At 36.4% G+C, this 18,649-nt stretch overlaps 1 protein-coding gene across 3 annotated transcripts in view; it reads left to right on the plus strand.

Moving 5' to 3' along the window:
* The window catches only part of ipo11 (importin 11), a 180,953-nt gene that overhangs the window by 146,795 nt on the left and 15,509 nt on the right, over window positions 1-18,649 (plus strand). For all 3 annotated transcript variants that reach the window (XM_052107933.1, XM_052107935.1, XM_052107934.1), the window contains 2 exons: window positions 5,901-5,996; window positions 7,045-7,129. In XM_052107933.1, the coding sequence (XP_051963893.1) occupies window positions 5,901-5,996; window positions 7,045-7,129 (181 nt within the window). The remainder of the gene's footprint in view (window positions 1-5,900; window positions 5,997-7,044; window positions 7,130-18,649) is intronic.

The following is an 18,649-nucleotide window of genomic DNA, read 5'->3' on the forward strand; positions in this document are numbered from 1 at the left end:
CTTGACAGCCCAGCCCTTATTCACTTTTAATTTTATGGAAAAGAGCAAGCAGGATATTCTTCAAAAATTCACCTTTTGTGTTCCATTTAAAGAAAGTAATTCATATGGGTTTGGAATTATATATAGTGTCAGTAAATAAAGGCACATTTTTCATTTTGGGTGAGCGATTTCTTTAAAATCCAAAGTACCATTTTATCAAATGCAATATTGAAACAAACTAATTTTAGGAGGAAATTGTACTCCAGTCAACAATCATCCATATTCTGATATATTTTTGATTTTTTTGTGTCTGTTTTGGACTTGTGTGAATCAAACAGCGCAGATAGAATTATGAGAGCTGACTCTGAAAGGATATTTAGCTGCATCAAGAGGCTTGCTGAAATGAGGCACAGCATATTAATTTTCACAGACATTCAGAGCACCCTGAATGCCATTTTCTGATGCTGCCATTGCTGTTCTATTTGCTGTGTTCTGACTGCACTTTCTCTCAATAAACACCTGTGGCCTTTACAGCAATGCCAAAGGCACTGAATGTTTCTCCACAGAGGCACAATTTGTCACAAATAGTTTCACCCCTAATGAAGTATAACCACGGTGATGACAGCAATGAAACGATACAGATTTGACTCCGGTTCATTCATTTGGATAGCAAAGAATAAACAGATGATAATGATGTAATGATTTATATGCATACAGCCAAGCCAAATATAGAATTATGCAGATGGAATCTTCTTTTTTGCACATGCACAAATAGAACCATTCAAGGTGTTTTCAATGGGACACATTTGGAAAAATGATGTTTGAGTTTGCTAGAACATTTAAACAGTTTGCAGTAATGCTGTTTGCTTGATTACAGTTGTTATACATATTCATAAAGAAAGGCAAGTTGATTACATGATTTAGAAGGTGGTTAATGTAATGTTAATTTCCTTGTTAAATGCCCATGAGACATAAGTAATGTTGATTCAGCTATTACTTTCTGCCATTTGTGAATGTTGCACATGACTTGAGTGATTTTGGGAACCATCTCTTTGTGTAAAGCTCTTTACCTTATATATATTTGCCTCTGTCTAAATTCAAAAGATACAAAATGTATTTACTGTGCCCATTTTCCTTTAGGCCACTTAAAAAGGGGATGTACATTCTTCAGGAAAATTAGAGCTATGTCTCTACTATGATACCAAGTCACAGATTAGGGAAAGTTTATGAAGTGATCACAGTAAGTAGCCTAAACATCCTCCTCAAAACTCATATGTTAAATGAATGTACCACAGTTGATTAGACTTTGAATGAAACAAATAAATTAATAATATTAATAATATATGTATGTTTAGACTTTGTGCATCATTCAAGAGTAAAATTTCCTCTTCCGACAGTAGGTTATCATTTAACACTGAAAGCAACCCTTTTCGCCGTTTTCAAATGATTTTTTTTATTTGAATGAATGATTGCTCCCGTTTGGCTTTCTCTATGTGGTTGATCAGTTTACTTCCAACCGCCGTAGCCATTTACAGTTGTTTCTTAAAGTCCCTACTGTAACTTTCATAAATCAAAAAGTCCAACCACAGCTTGAGTGTCTACATTTACTCATCATCAATGCTTATTTAAGTTCAGGAACTTAAAAGTTTGTGTATTACCATTTTCAGATATAAATGTTCATGAAGTTTTTACAGTAGACGGTAGCTGAGAAATACAGTTGAGCAGCAAATAGATACCGGTATCTTTCGCTGACATTGCAGAAAATTAAGCAAAATGATACAATCTTCATGTGTCTGTCATGACTCTAACAGTTCAGCTAACTAAGCAAGGTTTGTGACGGGACAATTTATCGTGGTTCCCATAGCGCCTTTAGACTAGAAAAATGTTTTTCCCATCTAAAATTAGCTTTATTAATCAACATGTTTTGAGCTATTGATAATAAGCTAACATTCTTTTTACATTTTGTGAAAATGAATCAGTCAGAGATAACATCATCTCAAGCAAGAATGACAACAGAAAACTTTGAAATTACAAGTTCTCTCCTTATGATGACAAACATTTCCATTATTTGATAGTCAGCCCATTTATGCTTATCTATTGCAAACAGTATTTTTAAACTGCACTATTTTGATATACATGTTTGTTTGTTTTTGGTAGATTTGTGGTAGATTTTAAGGAAAATAAAAAAAAATGACATTACCAACATTTTCTCTCAGGTGTTACCCCTAAACCCCCAAAAAGTATCTTTCCTATATACAAATAGTTGAAGATCCTCCATAGCTCACTATTTTGGTTATCTTTGGGCCACAATGTCCTCATTCTTGTCCAGTTATTAAGAGACTTTTTGACTGTTGATTTATGATTTGTTTATTTTACAAAGTAGGCTACTATTGCTACCAACTTGGAAATGTATAACAATTATTCAAACAAATGTGCATTTCTTACACCTTGTTATTGGTCATAATGGCTACGAAATTATGTTATTATGAACGTAATAGTTGTCTTTACCTTTGGTGGGATGGAAATGTAGAGACTTGACCTTGGAAATTGTATTGAATTCCCCTGCTCTGTAGAGTTCAAGTGCTCGGGGTTGTGAACACATGTTTCCTCTTCACATGTTTCATTCATTTTCTCATTAAGCATTTAAAAGAATCCTTCTGTAAAGAATCCTATGCCTAGCACAAAACCAACCAGCTCTGAGATAAACATTATGCATTATGCATTCGTTTTCAAGTCAGAAATTGTTGTAATTTGTCTCCAAGTCTCAATATATTTGTTAGATTTGAAAGGATTGATGCACTCACTGGGGATTGGCACACCAAACATATACATCAGTGGTACTTCTCCTATTCTCTTTGCCAAATCCATATTTAAAATAATTTTTGCAGTATACATTTTTCCCTTTTGGGTTTCTACCTCGAGAAATCTTCAACCCTGGTTTCTCTGCCTCTTTTAGAATAGTAAATTTTATGAGCTTTGACTTTTGAATAGATGAAGTAACCATTGACATTTTGTGTTTTGTTTTGTTTTGTTGACCTCTGGTTGAAAACTCTGAACCCATGAAAGCCTTGAAAATAACCCATCTGGCTTGCTAAACGAAATGGCAGTTCATCAGGTTTAATTGCCTGAAAGTGCTGGTTTGGGTGTCGTTACGTATTATACAGGCCTCTTATTCAGTTGCAAGAAAATCTTGAGTGATAAGAAATCTTTAATATGATGCATCTATGATAGGTGACTACCGTTCTCTTGTGGTTCTAATATCAACAGAATGAGATAAGATTGCCCACATCCTGTATTCAACTACTGTGAAGTAATATTAAAGCAGTAAACTTTATTAAATGTAAGAGGCATAGATATTCAGAAATCAACAGAAGTAAAATTAAAATTTTACTTCTGTAAGGTTTTTGACCAAAAGGGGGAATGTATAAGTGAAATTAATAATTAAAGGTATTGTTCACTCTAATATGTAAATGTTGTAATAATTTACACAACCTCATATTCCATACCATGTGACATTCTTCCCTCCATGGAACATGAAAGGAGATAAGAGTTGTAAATAAGGATTTATGAGAAAAGAGATTAAGCAGAATGTTAACTTCAGTCACCATTCACTATAATCCTATGGGTAAATTATGCAATGAAATTGAATGGCGACTGAGGTCTTTTTTTGGCTGATCAGTTTCTTTAAGGAACCACTCAATTCCCTAGTACCGGGGTGTGGATGGGTGATGGCAAAAGCTGTATGTTGCAACATCATAATTTCATACCACCCTCCTTTCGTTCCTGAACAATTTCTTGTTATTAAGTAATATCGGCTTTGCCCCTCTTCCTTAGCAGCTACACAACCTCATCATCTTCATCCATTTCACAAAAGCAGAGATCTGATTGCTGTTCCAGAAATGGTATCGACTAGTTCATTTCACGGAGCAATGTTTTCGAGATTTAAGACTGACCTTCCTTATCTTGCTTTTCATTGAATGCTGCATGTGAGCAGATCCGAGGCGCAGGTAGAATCGTCACATAGTTCTAAGTGGACAGTCGAGGCATATCATGTGTTTCGACTCTACGAGTGACGGATGAAACAATTTGGATCAGACATCGGGGGTTATATTGAAGGTTGTGATGGAAAGAGCCAAACACATGGAATTTGGCCCAGGCACACATTATGAGAGAGAAATGTGCAGGGATTTATAAGGACCACATAAGGTCTGGACCATGGGGTGTATTCATTCTTAATATGCCAGACAAGAATTCAAGGCTTTCAAATGGAGAGATTCCCCTTGGTAAAAATCCAAAGTGTTGCTGCCTCACAGCAGACCTGCATAGGACTGGGTGTTTTGACCAAAATCTTAGAATATGATATCATGTTATTGTTTTTATCACAGTATATTGTTTTTTAGCTAGAAATTCAACCCTAAAATATTTTATATATAGCAAACCCTGTAGTAATGTCCATTTCTGATAATCTTAGAAACTATTAGATACCTTAAAAATGAGCAGGAGTTACTTGATGGACCCAAACCAAAAGATAAGATTTTTCATTACAAATGATTGATAAAACAGCTTCACATTATGTAATACTTGAGTTAACCATTTCAGACCCAATGTCCATTCCAGTGGATATGAATTTCTCTAGTGTTTTTGTTTTTATAGGTTTTTGTTTAAAGGTTTTGTGCCACCCAAATCACAAAGAATTAGTAGGTTAGATGCTTGGTCAAACTATAAGTGTCATATCGCACATCGTTACTGTACTTTTTGAACAAATCTTCCTTTTAATTGACACATGGTGGCGTGTGACAAGGCAAATTAGAGTAGAAATAAAGCATGGTCATATTTTTTGTGTCCCTAGAACATATTTGGCATCTGAAAGAGGTCTTAAAACAGTAACGCATTACAAATATGATTAGATGTGCCACATTTGAAGTCATTGTGAAATGACTAGTTGCACTCACCTGTGACGGTGTGACTTAGACTTGTAGGAAATTAACCTTAGACTTGTACACAAGTCTTCAGGTCTACAAGGAAAAATATTTTGTCTGAATAAGTGCCTCTTGTGTACTTGTTTTTTTTACTGTGAAAATGTTTGTTTATTTGCTCACGTTTTCTAGGAAATCCTTTTTTTAATAAATGTATGAAATTAACTGTACTGCAATTTTTTATAAAACTGACATGCAGCAAAACATTACCAAAAAAATGGTAAGCCTTGACTTGATTGAGCTCTACGTCAGAGACATCTCTGGTTTAATTGTATATTAATATGGCAAGTTGCGATGCTGCTGGGAAACTCTGGACACATGCGGCATGATATCAAATAATCAAAGCTGTCTACACTGGAAGCGCCCATCTGTGACACAGTTTTGCAGAGTGACTATAGTTTTCTGCTTTTTGTCAGAATATGTAAATCATGTTGCATATATACGCAGTGCAAAAGAGTATCGAGCATGGTACAAAAGAATATCTAGCGCTTGACACAGGTCTATATATACCATCATGCCACCAAACCCTACCCCTGCATTAAGGGTTTAATCTAATGAATGTCTGCAGAGTTATTGGCAATAACTGCCTCCGCTTATATATGCATTCTAATGTTCCCTTGAGTGTAGTTTACATTTTAACAGTCGATCAGACAAAGAGCTATTCATGAGCTTTTAGGCTCATGATTATGCTCCTTTTCAGAAGATGATGAGAGTCTCTCTATGGGTGCCCTCAGTGGCTGGGCCCCTGAAAACTGTCCCCATTTTCCCCCCTTATGGGCAACCCTGGCTACTGGCTTGTGAACACATCGGTGTGAATAACCCAAAAGGCTCTAAAACGTCTCTCTGTCAGAGCAATGTCATTTCTCTCTCAGAGAGGATGTGGTTTGGTTATGTATGGTCATGTTCATTCTCTCACTAATGTTTTCCACTGTGATAATTTCTCAGCGTGATCCAGGACAAGTTCTGCGGGATCATTAACATCAGCGTGGAGGCACTGCACGATGTGATGACAGAAGACCCTGAGACTGCCACTTTCAAAGAGTAAGTTTGATTCAGTCTGTGTGATGATACTTCTCCACAGAGGCAGCACGTTTGCCTAATGACCTGGAACGTTGTGGACAAGGGCACAAACTGTCATGCAAGTGCGTTTAACCAAACAAATGCTCAATGTTGGGGAAATGGTTGCATGAAATTTCATTGTTAGAAATGACTACAGTGTTTCCTGCTCTTTTCTTGTTTTGGCACTTTCCATGAATAAGATATACTTTGGTGTTCCATTACTTTTTAAAGCACAATTCCCATTTTATTGTGAGAACTACCATATATTCTCAGTAAATCCTTATTTAATATAAAATTAATCTCAAAGTTGCTATTTCTTTTAACCATATAAACTAATTTTAATGAATATAAATCGAGTATTGGCACACAGTGTATTGCTACATCTAAATGATTTTGCCCCAGTACAAACACTTTTTTTAATTCTTTGACACTAAAAAAGTATTGTAAACAAATATTTTAGTTTTCTAGGGATTCAGGCCCGATTTTGTACCCTATGCATGGAAAATTATTATTAAACCATTATAAATTGTCAAAACATCGTAGTAAACCCAAGAAATGGTTAAACATGCCTGTATATAGAGATGTTTTTGCAAAGAACATCATTCCATTTGAACACAAGGGTAGTGTTTTAAATAGAAGACATCTGATACGCCACATTAGTATACGGTATCTTTGTTTTTATGTAAAGCTTTGTGCAGTGCGTATGCAGTTCATGAAATGTGAATGATGCCTCAAGGCAGCCAATAATTCATGACTTCAGGATGAGACGCTATACCCTTATGTTCGCTTTCTAAGGCATTTTATCATTTGCGGGACGGATACACAACTTTATACATACATCAGTGGGGTGCCAAAAGAGTATTCATAAATATAGTGAGAGTTTACACAGCTACAGTGCAAGGCACCAATGGAGGCCGGGGAAAAATGCAGCATTTTAGAAATTAAATGTATCTTGAATGTAATTTCTCTAAATTGCACTCTCACAGTTCAAAAACTTACACTCTCTCTCTCTCTGTCTGGCTGTTTTTAGTTGCATGCTGATGAGCCACTTTGAAGAACCAAAGCTGACTGATGATGAGGAACCCCCAACAGAACAGGACAAGAGGAGGAAACTGGTGAGTGTCTCACCTCAGCTCAAAGGTCACAGGTTAGATGCTCCTATTGATGACAGTTGCCACCAAGTGGCCCATATTGAGTTGCAGTGAGTGAAATAATTTTTTTACTAAGCAGTGCATTAAAGCTAATATGACTGGGGCCTGGGTAGCTCAGCGAGTATTGACGCTGACTACCTCCCATGGAGTCGTGAGTTCGAATCCAGGGTGTGCTGAGTGACTCCAGCATGGACTGTTGGCTAGGGGAGGGTAGAGTCACATGGGGTAACCTCCTCGTGGTTGCTGTAATGTGTGGTTCTTGCTCTAGGTGGGATGCTTGGCGAGTTGTGCGTGGATGCCGCGGAGAATAGCGTCTCCGCGGTAACGCGCTCAAGCCACGTGATAAGACACAACTGAGGCAACTGAGATTTGTCCTCCACCACCTGCATTGAGGCGAGTCACTACGCCACCACGAGGACTTGAAGCACATTGAGTATTAGGCTTTCCAAATTAGGGAGCAAAGGGAGAAAAAAAAAACAAATATGACAAAGTTTGTCCAATACATTGCTACTTCAATGCAAGGCTTATCACAAAGAAATCTGAAGAAAAAAAAATCTTAATTTATAAATACACTGGTGTTCTTTTGTTAGTTCATGGAAGTTCATATTGCAATGTATACTTTAATGGAACTTTTCATGTGAAAATGTCCAAGATTAATAAACGCTGTAAACGTATCAATTATTAGCTAACATATTCAACCTTATTGTAAAGTGTAAATTACTGATAATCAACCAACACTCAAGCTAACATTAAGAGCAGATTGCATTGATTATATTCATTTAAAGATGATACCAATATACTCTGACTGGCCAATTTAATTCCAGTTGCCAATTAATATTTCTCATAAACCCTTAACCTGCAGCAAAATGCACCTCACTGTAAAATTACAAACAAAAATTGACATTAAGTTAAATTTTAACGTTTATTGAAATACAGTGCTGTGAAAAAGTCCAGTTATCGGAAGCATTTGACTGCAACAGTTGCTGCTAATATGGCACAACCAGCTATAAAATTTAAGGGAGCAGTTCGTTTTTAACATGGGTGAAATAGGTGTTAGATATTTTTGCTTCAATAAAAATATATATATATATATATATTGTAAAACTGTATTTTGTGTTTACTCAGGTTTCCTTTGTTTTATGTTATATCTTATTTGAAGATCTAAAAACATTTTGTATGAAAAATACACAAAAATGGAAGAAATCAGGAAGGGGCAAATAATTTTTCACAGTACTGTATATAGAAAGCCAATATGTTTGTTTTGTTTTTGTTTTGTTTTTGTTGTCACTGTCAAAGATTATAATGAAACACTGGTCACTAGTAAACACAATGACAGATCAGCATCACAAAGCCTATATATATATGTTCAAGAGAGATATATCCAATACTAGCTCTAACACCGCTCTACAGAGATCATTAGTATCGATGATTACCCTCCTTAGGGCTTTGTTTAGGATAAGTATCTCATCACAAATAATTAAGCATTTAGGAGACGTCTCAATGCCATTATTGCTTGATAAATAGCCTGTTCGGTTATTACTATCAACACGATGAACATTTATCTCTTGTGGGTTCTTCAAACAGGTTTGTTACTGACACTCACACACTAGGATGAGGGACTCTAAATGAGACTGAGAGCATGTGCACAAACTGTTTCTATCATTGCATAAGCAGGCTGACTGACAGCACTCGTGTTACACAGAGCATACTCAGATTTACATTATATAGATGATAGAAAACGGCTGATTGAAAATCTGTCTGCAAAAAAAAAACTGAATATTAACACATTTGCCTGCAGTTTAAAACCCTATTAGAACTTATTCAATTGCCTGCATAATATACTGTTCCTGGTGGTATCTGATACTTTCAGGCGATTTAAAATAAAACATACGTGTCACAACCTTTTCTAAATGGGGTTATGTGACTGTAGAAGTTAAAAAAACTGAAGGTTTAAGAGAGGAAGAAATGAAAGGCAAAAAGCTATATGTTTTAGTTCCAGTTTCAGATCGATGAACAAATGTAAAATGTGTTGCTTTTGTCTTACAAAGTAGTGTTTTTCACAGCCTAAGGAATGTAAGTGTTTCTTTGTTAGTGATTGAACTGAACACTGTTCTAACCAGATGACGTGATAAAGCCATCTCTTCTATGTAAATCTGTGTTTTTATCCTAACCAGGCAATAGTCTGTTTTGTTGATTACTTGGTTTCTATATCTGTCTGTTTTAACCATAATTATTGCAAATTGAGAATTGTGTTGGTCCTCTTAAGTGGCCTTTTGAAATTGTATGAGGAGACATTTATAGTGTGTATTTTACTGTAAATGGTGTAAAATATGCAATTTACAGTACAGATATAGCGTGTATTTGGCATGCAGTGTTCAGTTTCTGTCTTCGTATAGTGTTCCAAATCAGTCACTTTATTCCATGACGGATAGGATGCTGCCAAAGAGGCAGCTCGCTAGGATTTGGAAGAGAGCTTAAAGGAATATTCCAGGCTCAATACAAGTTAAACTCAATAAACATTATTACCACAAATATATTTCAACTCGTCCCTCCTTTTCTTAAAAAAAAAACAAAAAAATAGCAGCAGCACAAATCAAGGTTACAGTGAGGCACTTACAGTGGAAGTGAATGGGGACAATTTTTGGAGGGTTTAAACAGAAATGTGAAGCTTAATAATAAAATAAAAAAAAAGCACTTACATTAATTCTTCTGCTAAAACTTGTGTGTTATTAGAGATGTAAAATTGTCATTTTACAGTAACAGTCATTTTAGGGTTTCAGAGTTTGTTGACATTACATGATGGCAGTGCAGTTGTAAAATTGGCTATAACTTTACACAGAAAAGTTTAGTAAGTGATTTTATCTCACATAATATTGTTTGTCTTGTGGCTGTAATTTTGAAAAAATGTGTATTTTAACGTTCAAAAATTGGCCCCCATTCACTTCCATTGTAAGTGCCTCATTGTAACCCCAGGAGGGACAAGACAAAAATTTTTTGTTGTAAAATGCTTCAAATAGGAATGTGATTGAAAGGCTTGTATTAAGTTAAACAAGTTGAAAGACACATAAAAGAAACCAACATTAAGAGCAAGGGACCCGTTTAAAGGTTTTTCTTTTTTGTTTACTCATTGGAAACATATCTGAAATGCTTTGACGCACCAGTAGTCAAAAGCAGCAGTATGTTGAATTACGTTTGTGTTCCTGCCGAAAGTCGTGCCGTGTTCAGAGTACTTGTGAGGGAGGACCAGGTCAGAGTGCAATGAGCAGAGAAATCAGACAGAGGAAATGGACACAGCGAGCAATCAGTTCCCACACAACAGGCGGTGGGGTGCAGAGCAGTCAGTAGATAAAGTCGAAGAGATTTATTACACTACAAATCTCCACTGACACATGGAAGATGTAAGTTCCTGCTGGTTAATGATGCACAAAATGGATTAAAAGAAGAAAAAAAAGAAAAAAAAAATTTATCACTCCCTCTAGCTCAAATGCAGGTTCCGATTTAAAAGATTTATTTCGAATCATCACAGCCATTAACCAGCGAACTGTCATGAAGAGGATATTGCGGACAGGGCAATATTTGTGCAGTCATCCCACACTAAATACGTGGCAGCAGCTTCAGACTGTGGGCAGTTTTGGGACAGGTAGCTGTTAACCTTGTTTAACCTTGTTTCCCAAACTGGTTAACCTGTCACTGCTGCGACTGATGTGCAATGTGTATCATTGCATTATAAAACTAAATGGAACTGAAATCGCTTCACCATGGTGCTTTATAGGCTACAGGCCCTCGTTTTTATCTGACATATTTTGTAATTTACAATAAAGCTCCATATCGCCTTTTTTTTTTTTTAACAGTACGTTTGAGATTTCCTAAATGGTTTGAAGCCATTGTGTATTTGTATCTGGCCTTTGTTCTGTTACATTGAAATAAGGAATCCTGGGCCCAAAGGATATAAAGATGCTGTAATTAAGAAAAGTGTTTTGCTTAAAGCTATTTTGCATAGCTTCTAAAATATACCACATATTAAGGCTATTTTTTTTATATTTTTTTGATAGCAAACAGGATAAGTTAAACAAGACTGATTGATGCTGCCGCTTCCAAACATTAGTGTTTCCGTTTTTTCTCTTGTCATTTCATAATTTGTTTGTATACTACAGGGTTTTAAGGTCAATTCAAACAAGAATACTGAATTAAAACTGTTTGCTTTCCGAGATGCAGTATTGCATTACAGATCTATCTATTTAATAAGCACTTTGAATCTCTGATTCATTGCCCATGAATTCCAAAGTATGACAAATTTGTTTAGACTGTTTAAGTCTTTTTATTTAATGCTGCACTGAGTGAAAAGGTTCTAATTTCACACACTTTCAATTTTGCACTTTTCATTAACCATGGAAACCTTTTTCTGTCTCTTTGTTTTTGGTTTGGAAAATGGTAAATTATATTTTAAAATGAATAACACCTGACATCATCTGCATCAATAGAGGAGCTTCAAATTAAGCAAGCCTTTGGAACTCATACTGATAGTATGGTAACACTTTACAATAAGGTTGTATTCACTGACATTAGTTAACTACAGTACATTAGTTGACATGATCTTGTTAGCAGGGACAAAAAACAGTTAAAGGAACGAAAACCGAAAATGTACAATTTTGCTGGAACAAAAGTTATTTAACATTTTTACCAAACGTGATTTGATCCTGAAGGAAACTTCTGCATCACACATTTATTTGACTAATCGCCCATTGTGGATGTATTCTGTGAATAAAGACCTTTTTTAACAACAATACCCTATATAATTACTACATATACATGCACAGCTAATCCAGGCATGAGGAAAACATTATTCGAAGTGAAAAGTACTTTTCTCAGTTGCTTCCAAGTCTTCACTGAATTATTGTTAGATATGATGCATTAATACAGATTTAATGCTGTGGGGTTTTGAATGAGAAGCAAATTTATATTTAAAATTATACTTAATTGTTAATTAAATGCTTGTTATGATTCCTATGTTGATAAATTCACCACACAAACATTTTTATGACTTATTTTTGTGAGGGGAGTGGTTTATTTTGCTTATTTCAGAACAGGTTGCTTATTTCTCTTGCATGATCTGGCAACACAGCAATTGGTATTTCACCCACTCCTTAGCGCAAAGTGCTGTCATTTTAAAAAGAACATTATTAACCATTCTTTTATTTTGTTCTAACCGGTAACCTTTTGCAAAGGAGGCTGTGGAACCTCTGAACCGGAAACAAAAATGTATTGTTCAGAACGAACCGACTTGGAAAAACTTTTCATTTTTTTTGTCCCTGCTTGTTAGGTCCAAATATTCTATTTTACTAATGTTTACAAATAGAACCTTATTGTTTAGTTTTATCAATATTATTTGGAGAAAAATCGAAATAAATAAATTTATCACAAGAAATTTATGTATCACAAGACTATTTTCCATTGATTTTATGGAAATAGGGTTTATCAAATTTTCTGGTTTCGACTATCCCATCTTTTTCACTTGCACCCACATACTGAAAAGGCAAGCTCTGTCCTGATCGACAATCAAAAAACCTTTGAAAATGCTTTTTCTAAATGATTATTGCCAACCTATTAGCCACTCGCTTTAGCATATTATCGAGTGAAATCAAAACCAAATTGGAACGAGAATATTACTGTGGTACGCACAGATATGAAATTGGTGCTAATGTATTCAGATAACTCAAGATCTCAGGGTTTTTGCAAATCACACAAAAATATTCTGATAATGATTCTGATATAATGACAGCTTCCTCCAGTATGCCTATAAAAACTTTCAAGCCTACCCTCATGCAGTTAGTATAATTAGATTATTATGCAGTTGTTATCATATCGTAATAGTACTATGCAAATTTGTGACTAGGGAGCAAGGGGGAGGAAAATGGGACAGATGAGAGAGACAATAACACTACTTTAGAAGCTCAAAAAACATGCAATAGAGAAAGACGGTTTGGAGCACTCCATAATGTAATTGAAGTGGACATTTTGTTTGTTGAATATGTCATACTTTAATAGAACTAATGACTTGTGTGTTTTATATGAGAGGTGGATGTACAAGTTTGTTTATAATCAACACATTTCTAATCAACACAACACATGTTGGGGGGGTGTTTTGGTCACCAATTATTAGGGCTGTCATGATCATAAAATGTTGGCTGGCGATTAATTGTCATACATGTAATTGTTATTAGTAATTGAATTGTCTCTTGTTCATATAACCTACAGTGTAGCTTACACGTACAAATTAAGAAGTAGTTTATTCACAATGAACATGGAATCAGACAATTAAATGCACATAAAAGTTTAACAGATACGGCACAGGGTTAGAAAGAAATTAATAATTCTACAAATTTACAAGTATTTTAAATATTTCTCTCTTTGGTTAACTGGATCCCAGCCAGCCTAAAATGTATATTAGTTATATAATATTGATTAATTTGATCATTATTAAATTAGAATGAAATGTTCATTGATACATCATGTTCATAAAAAGGCATGTTAATAAAAGTGACAGTTTTTCTTTTCGTGGCATTTCAAAATGTATTATTTTGTCGGCAATATGTGATTGGTATTGGTCAAATAATCACGTTAAGGCGATTAACGTAATTATCGAGAAAGACCTATTTAAATTTGTTCTTCAAGAATATTGTGTGGTTACATGCAACTGTTTCTAAGGACTTTGACATTTTCCGCACCTAAATGAAGAGCTCTCAGCACGTCTCAGACAGCTTAACCTTCAGTTTGTTGATGGAGCACACTGAGAAGCCTCTCAAGCATGCTCTCCTCTCTTCTGGTTTACGTGTATTAGCGCAGCTAGCATAACAACACTTTGTCCTCTCCTGTTGCCTCTTAGTGTCGAGCAGCACCTCTCATTCCTCAAGTGACTGGAGAGAATCATGTCAATGGTGGTTTGAGTCAAGTTGAAAGGTGTTGGACAGATATTTGCTTGATTTTTAAAAGTTTGCAAGGCAGATCTCCTCTGTGTTAGCATTTTTCTAGTTATCTACGGAGTCCTTTTAATTGTTTTCTATTTGGTGAGAAACTCCATCCTGGGGATCTAGCGAATAACTGTAGAGTAGTTCTACAATAGGTCTGATTGGCACTCAATCTCAGGTTGCTCTATAGGTGAATTTTACCTGCAATTAGCAAATTTAAATGAAGCGTTATAAATCCATCTACAAAAGAGCAAGGAGCCAACAGGGTTGTAAAAGTTTTTCTTTTATATTTGTCCTTTCAGTAGTTTTTACTCTTGTTAGTTTTATTTAATTTAGTGTTTTAAAGTTTAGTATCATTTTTTATTTTAGTTTTTTCAGTACACTCCTGGGCAAAAAAAAAAAAATAGGCGAAGCCCAAATTAGATTTTTCTTTCTTTTTTTTTGCATTTTATTTTTATATTTTTATTTTTTTTTTGCTTTTAATGGTCTTAACCACAAATCATTTGTCAGAAAATTGGCAAGAACTGAACAAAAAATTAGTATGGGATAGTTTTCCCCTTTTGATTTCTTAAATGTTTAAGCCTTGTGGCTAAACTTTCATACAGCTTTATATAGAAAGAAGAGTCAATGTTGATGGCTTCAGACAGTTGATGAGTAGTTGAAAAACGTTTCTCGGTTAGTTCGAGTTTAATGTGAGACCAAATATTCTCTATAGGGTTCAAATCTGAGTTGTGACCGGGTCAAAACATGAGCCTAATGGACTTATCAAGCCACGTCTTGGTGGTCTTTGCAGTGTGGGCAGGAAAAATAACCTTGTTAAAAAATAACATCTTATCGTTCCTCTTTACAAAACAACTTTTCAATTGTGTGTTCCAACCCCACCCTGACCCTCAACAAACATCCCTGTGGTCACATATAAGTATACACACACATACTTCCCTCTCCACTGCCACTCCAAAAAAATGCCAAATAGCTGCCCCATTTCCCATCAAATGAATCCCAAATCCCCATCTTTCTACATGACACTTCCTCGAAAGCCACCACCCTCCCAATCTCCGTGCACCACTCTTGAAATGAGGGCGCTCCAACCAACTTCCATCCCCTTAAAACAATTTGTCTGCTGATCATAACACTGATTAGGAACCAATTTTTTTGTGTGTTTATCCCTTATATTGATGACCGCCCCATCACCTAAAATGGAGAGTCTGGGGCAAAATGAAATGGGGCACACATGAAACTCTGAAACTTCAACCAAAATTCTTGGATCTTAACATTCCACCAAAAAAAATGGGTTGTGTCTCCATCTTCTGATTGAGATCACCAGCAGGTGGGTGTATCTTTAAAACCAAGCCTATACAATATAAAGTGGGTCCAATAGAATCTGTATAAAATCTTGAATTGCATAAGGTGCACCCTTGCATCTCTAGATAACAGACTTTTTATTGTAGGTGCACACTCCCTCCTCCTATACCAAGTATAAATCTTTCTCCCATAATCTCTTGATAGTTAAGTCAGACTCTGAATTAGCAGGGAGTAATACACTGATGCCTCATGATCTTTTCCAAAAGCATTTATGACCACTCAGAATATTTGACACTCAAGGGGGGTGTATGCTACTTCTAAAAATAGTTCAGAGCAGGTGGCGCAGCTGTAAATACCTAAAGAACTGAGATCTGGGAATTCCAAAATGTTGAACCAAATTTTCAAAGGATCTCAACTCTCCACTCTTATATAGGTCACCGAGTGTTTTAACCTCCCTTACAATCCACTCTGACCAGCAGAAAGAGGACTTATTAATATGTAATTTTGTGTTCAGCCATATGCTAGAGGTAACATTTAAATAAATGTCCGAATTAAACACCCAGGACACTTTTGTCCATACAGAGTGCAAATGCGAGAACGGGATGTAACGTATCTTCTCCAATTTGTTTGATAGAAAGGCTTTGCCATGGTGAAATAGGGGCAATAACGTTCTGTTCAATACAATACCAGGGAGGGGCTTGCTCTGGTAGAAATGACCAATGAGCCAAATGTCTGAGACCGAATGCATAATAGTAAAACAGTCTTGGGTAGGCCTAGCCACCTTTGTCAATCGACCTGTGCAATTTACTGTAATGGAATCTTGGACATTTTCCATTCCAAATGAAGGACTTCGCTATGCTATCAAAATGCTTGAAATAAGAGAGGGGGACATCTATAGGGAGAAACTGTAGCAGGTAGTTGAATTTTGGAATATAAATTATTTTAAAACCAAAACCTTCCCAATCATAGATAAATGTAATAAAGCCCAGCTGCCCACATCGCTCAAAAAAATTTTGTATTAAAAGGTCAAAATGAACTCTTAACAAAATCAAACAAATTTGCTGGGAATTAGATACTCTTTTCTTATCGCAACTGCTGATGGTTCCAGGGCAAGACAGAAAAATTATGGGGAATTAGGGCAACCCTGCCAGTTGACCCTATCCAGAGTTAAATAATCTGAAATTAATCCATTTGTTTGTACCTCCGCTACCGGGTGTCTATAAAGTAACAATCCAACCAATAAAATATTCCCGAACACATACATTTCCAAAATCTTAAAAAGATAATTCCATTCTACCATATCAAACACCTTTTTGGCATCAAGTGAGATCTCAGTGACTGGAGTCTGCTCATTCGCCACTGACCACATGATATTGATGAAACGTCTAATGTTATCAGAAGAGCTATGGCCCTGAATAAACCCCACCTGACCTATATGTGTAAGATGTCATAACGTTTCTTAATCGGTTAGCCAAATTTATTTTACAATATATTAACGTTTAGCTTTAACTCTTCCATTCTTTAATGTTTCCATATAAACATCTAGCAAAAATGGAGCCAATTCTGTAGCATAAAATCTAAAAAAATTCAGCAGCAAATCCTTCTGGCCCCAGATCCTTGCCTGTAGGCAAGGCCTTATTTACCTCGCCAAGCTCCTCCAAGGTTATCTCAATCAAGAGATTGTTTTTGCTCAGCCATCAGTTTAGGGGGTTCTAATGGTTCCACAAAGTTTCTAATATCCTCATCAGTAGACCGACTATGGAGATCAAGATAGAATTATTTACATTTATTCATTTGGCAGATGCTTTTATCCAAAGCGACTTACAAAAGAGGAAAACATAAGCGAATCATCTTAAGGCGACATTTCTATGAAAAGTGCCATACTACAAAGTTTCACTAGCATTCAAAACAGATTTAAGTGCAACAAGAATAATTTTTTTTGGTTTTTTGGTTAAGTGCTCATGGAAAAGATGTGTTTTCAGTCGTTTTTTTTTTTTTTGAAGACCGAGAGTGAGTCAGCTTCATGGATGGAGTTAGGAAGGGCATTCCACCAACTTGGTATGATGAAACTGAGAGTCCGGGAAAGTGCTTTGGTGCCTCTCTGTGTTGGTACAACAAGGCGACGTTCCTTAGCCGACCGCAGGCTTCTGGCGGGAGTGTAGATCTACATAAATGATTTTAGGTATGCTGGAGCAGACCCAGTGACCGTTTTGTATTCCAGCATCAGAGCCTTGAATTTAATAAGTGCATCAACCGGCAGCCAGTGGAGAGAAACAAAGAGTGGTGTAACATGCGCTCTCTTCTGGATCATTTGCAGAGGTCTAGTTGCACATGCAGGAAGGCCTGCAATGAGAGAGTTACAGTAGTCCAGTCTAGTTATGACAAGTGCAGTTGTGTGGCATGTGGTGGAGTGTAAATCTACATGATCTTGCAGTCTTTGAGATGTGGTCTGTGAAATTTAGCTTGTTATCGATGGTTACCCCAATATTTCTGACCGTTTTGAAGGTATTACTGTAGTTGAACACAGCTGCACGGTGGTGATGTGTTCAACAGCAAGGTAAAGACAAGGAGTTCGGTCTTGGCTAGGTTGAGTTGCAGGTGGTGTTCCTTCATCCAGGCCGAGATGTGTGCCAGACATGCAGCGATTCAAGCAGTAATGGTGGTGTCATTGGGCTGAAAAGACAAGTAGAGTTGCGTGTCGTCAGCATAGCAGTGGTAAGAGAAACCATGTGACTAAATGATGGGTCCCAGTGATGTTGTGTATATGGAGAAGTAGCCCAAGCACTGATCCCTGAGGTACCCCAGTAAGTAACTGATGTGGCTTGGATATCTCACCTCTCCAGGCTAACTTTAAGGACCTATCTGAGAGATAGGAGGTCAACCAGTCAAGCACAGTTCCACTGATGCCCAGAGTAGAGAGGGTTGAGAAAAGGATCTGATGGTTGACTGAGTCAAAGGCTGCAGAAAGGTCCAGCAGAATCAGAACGGATGATCTGGATTCAGCTTTCGCCTGTCTCAGCGACTCCGTGACAGACAGACAGCAGGGCAGTCTCAGTGGAGTGTCCACTTTTGAAGCCTGACTGATTGTCATCCAGTAGCTTGTTCTGTGAGAGATCTGATTGAAAACTGCCCTTTCAAGTATTTTTGCCATGAATAGGATGAGAGAGACTGGTCTGTATTGTTCTATCTGTGTGGGGTTAAGTGCAGGTTTTTTAAG

The sequence above is a fragment of the Xyrauchen texanus genome, chromosome 37 (assembly GCF_025860055.1).
Source record: "Xyrauchen texanus isolate HMW12.3.18 chromosome 37, RBS_HiC_50CHRs, whole genome shotgun sequence".
Taxonomy (NCBI): domain Eukaryota; kingdom Metazoa; phylum Chordata; class Actinopteri; order Cypriniformes; family Catostomidae; genus Xyrauchen; species Xyrauchen texanus.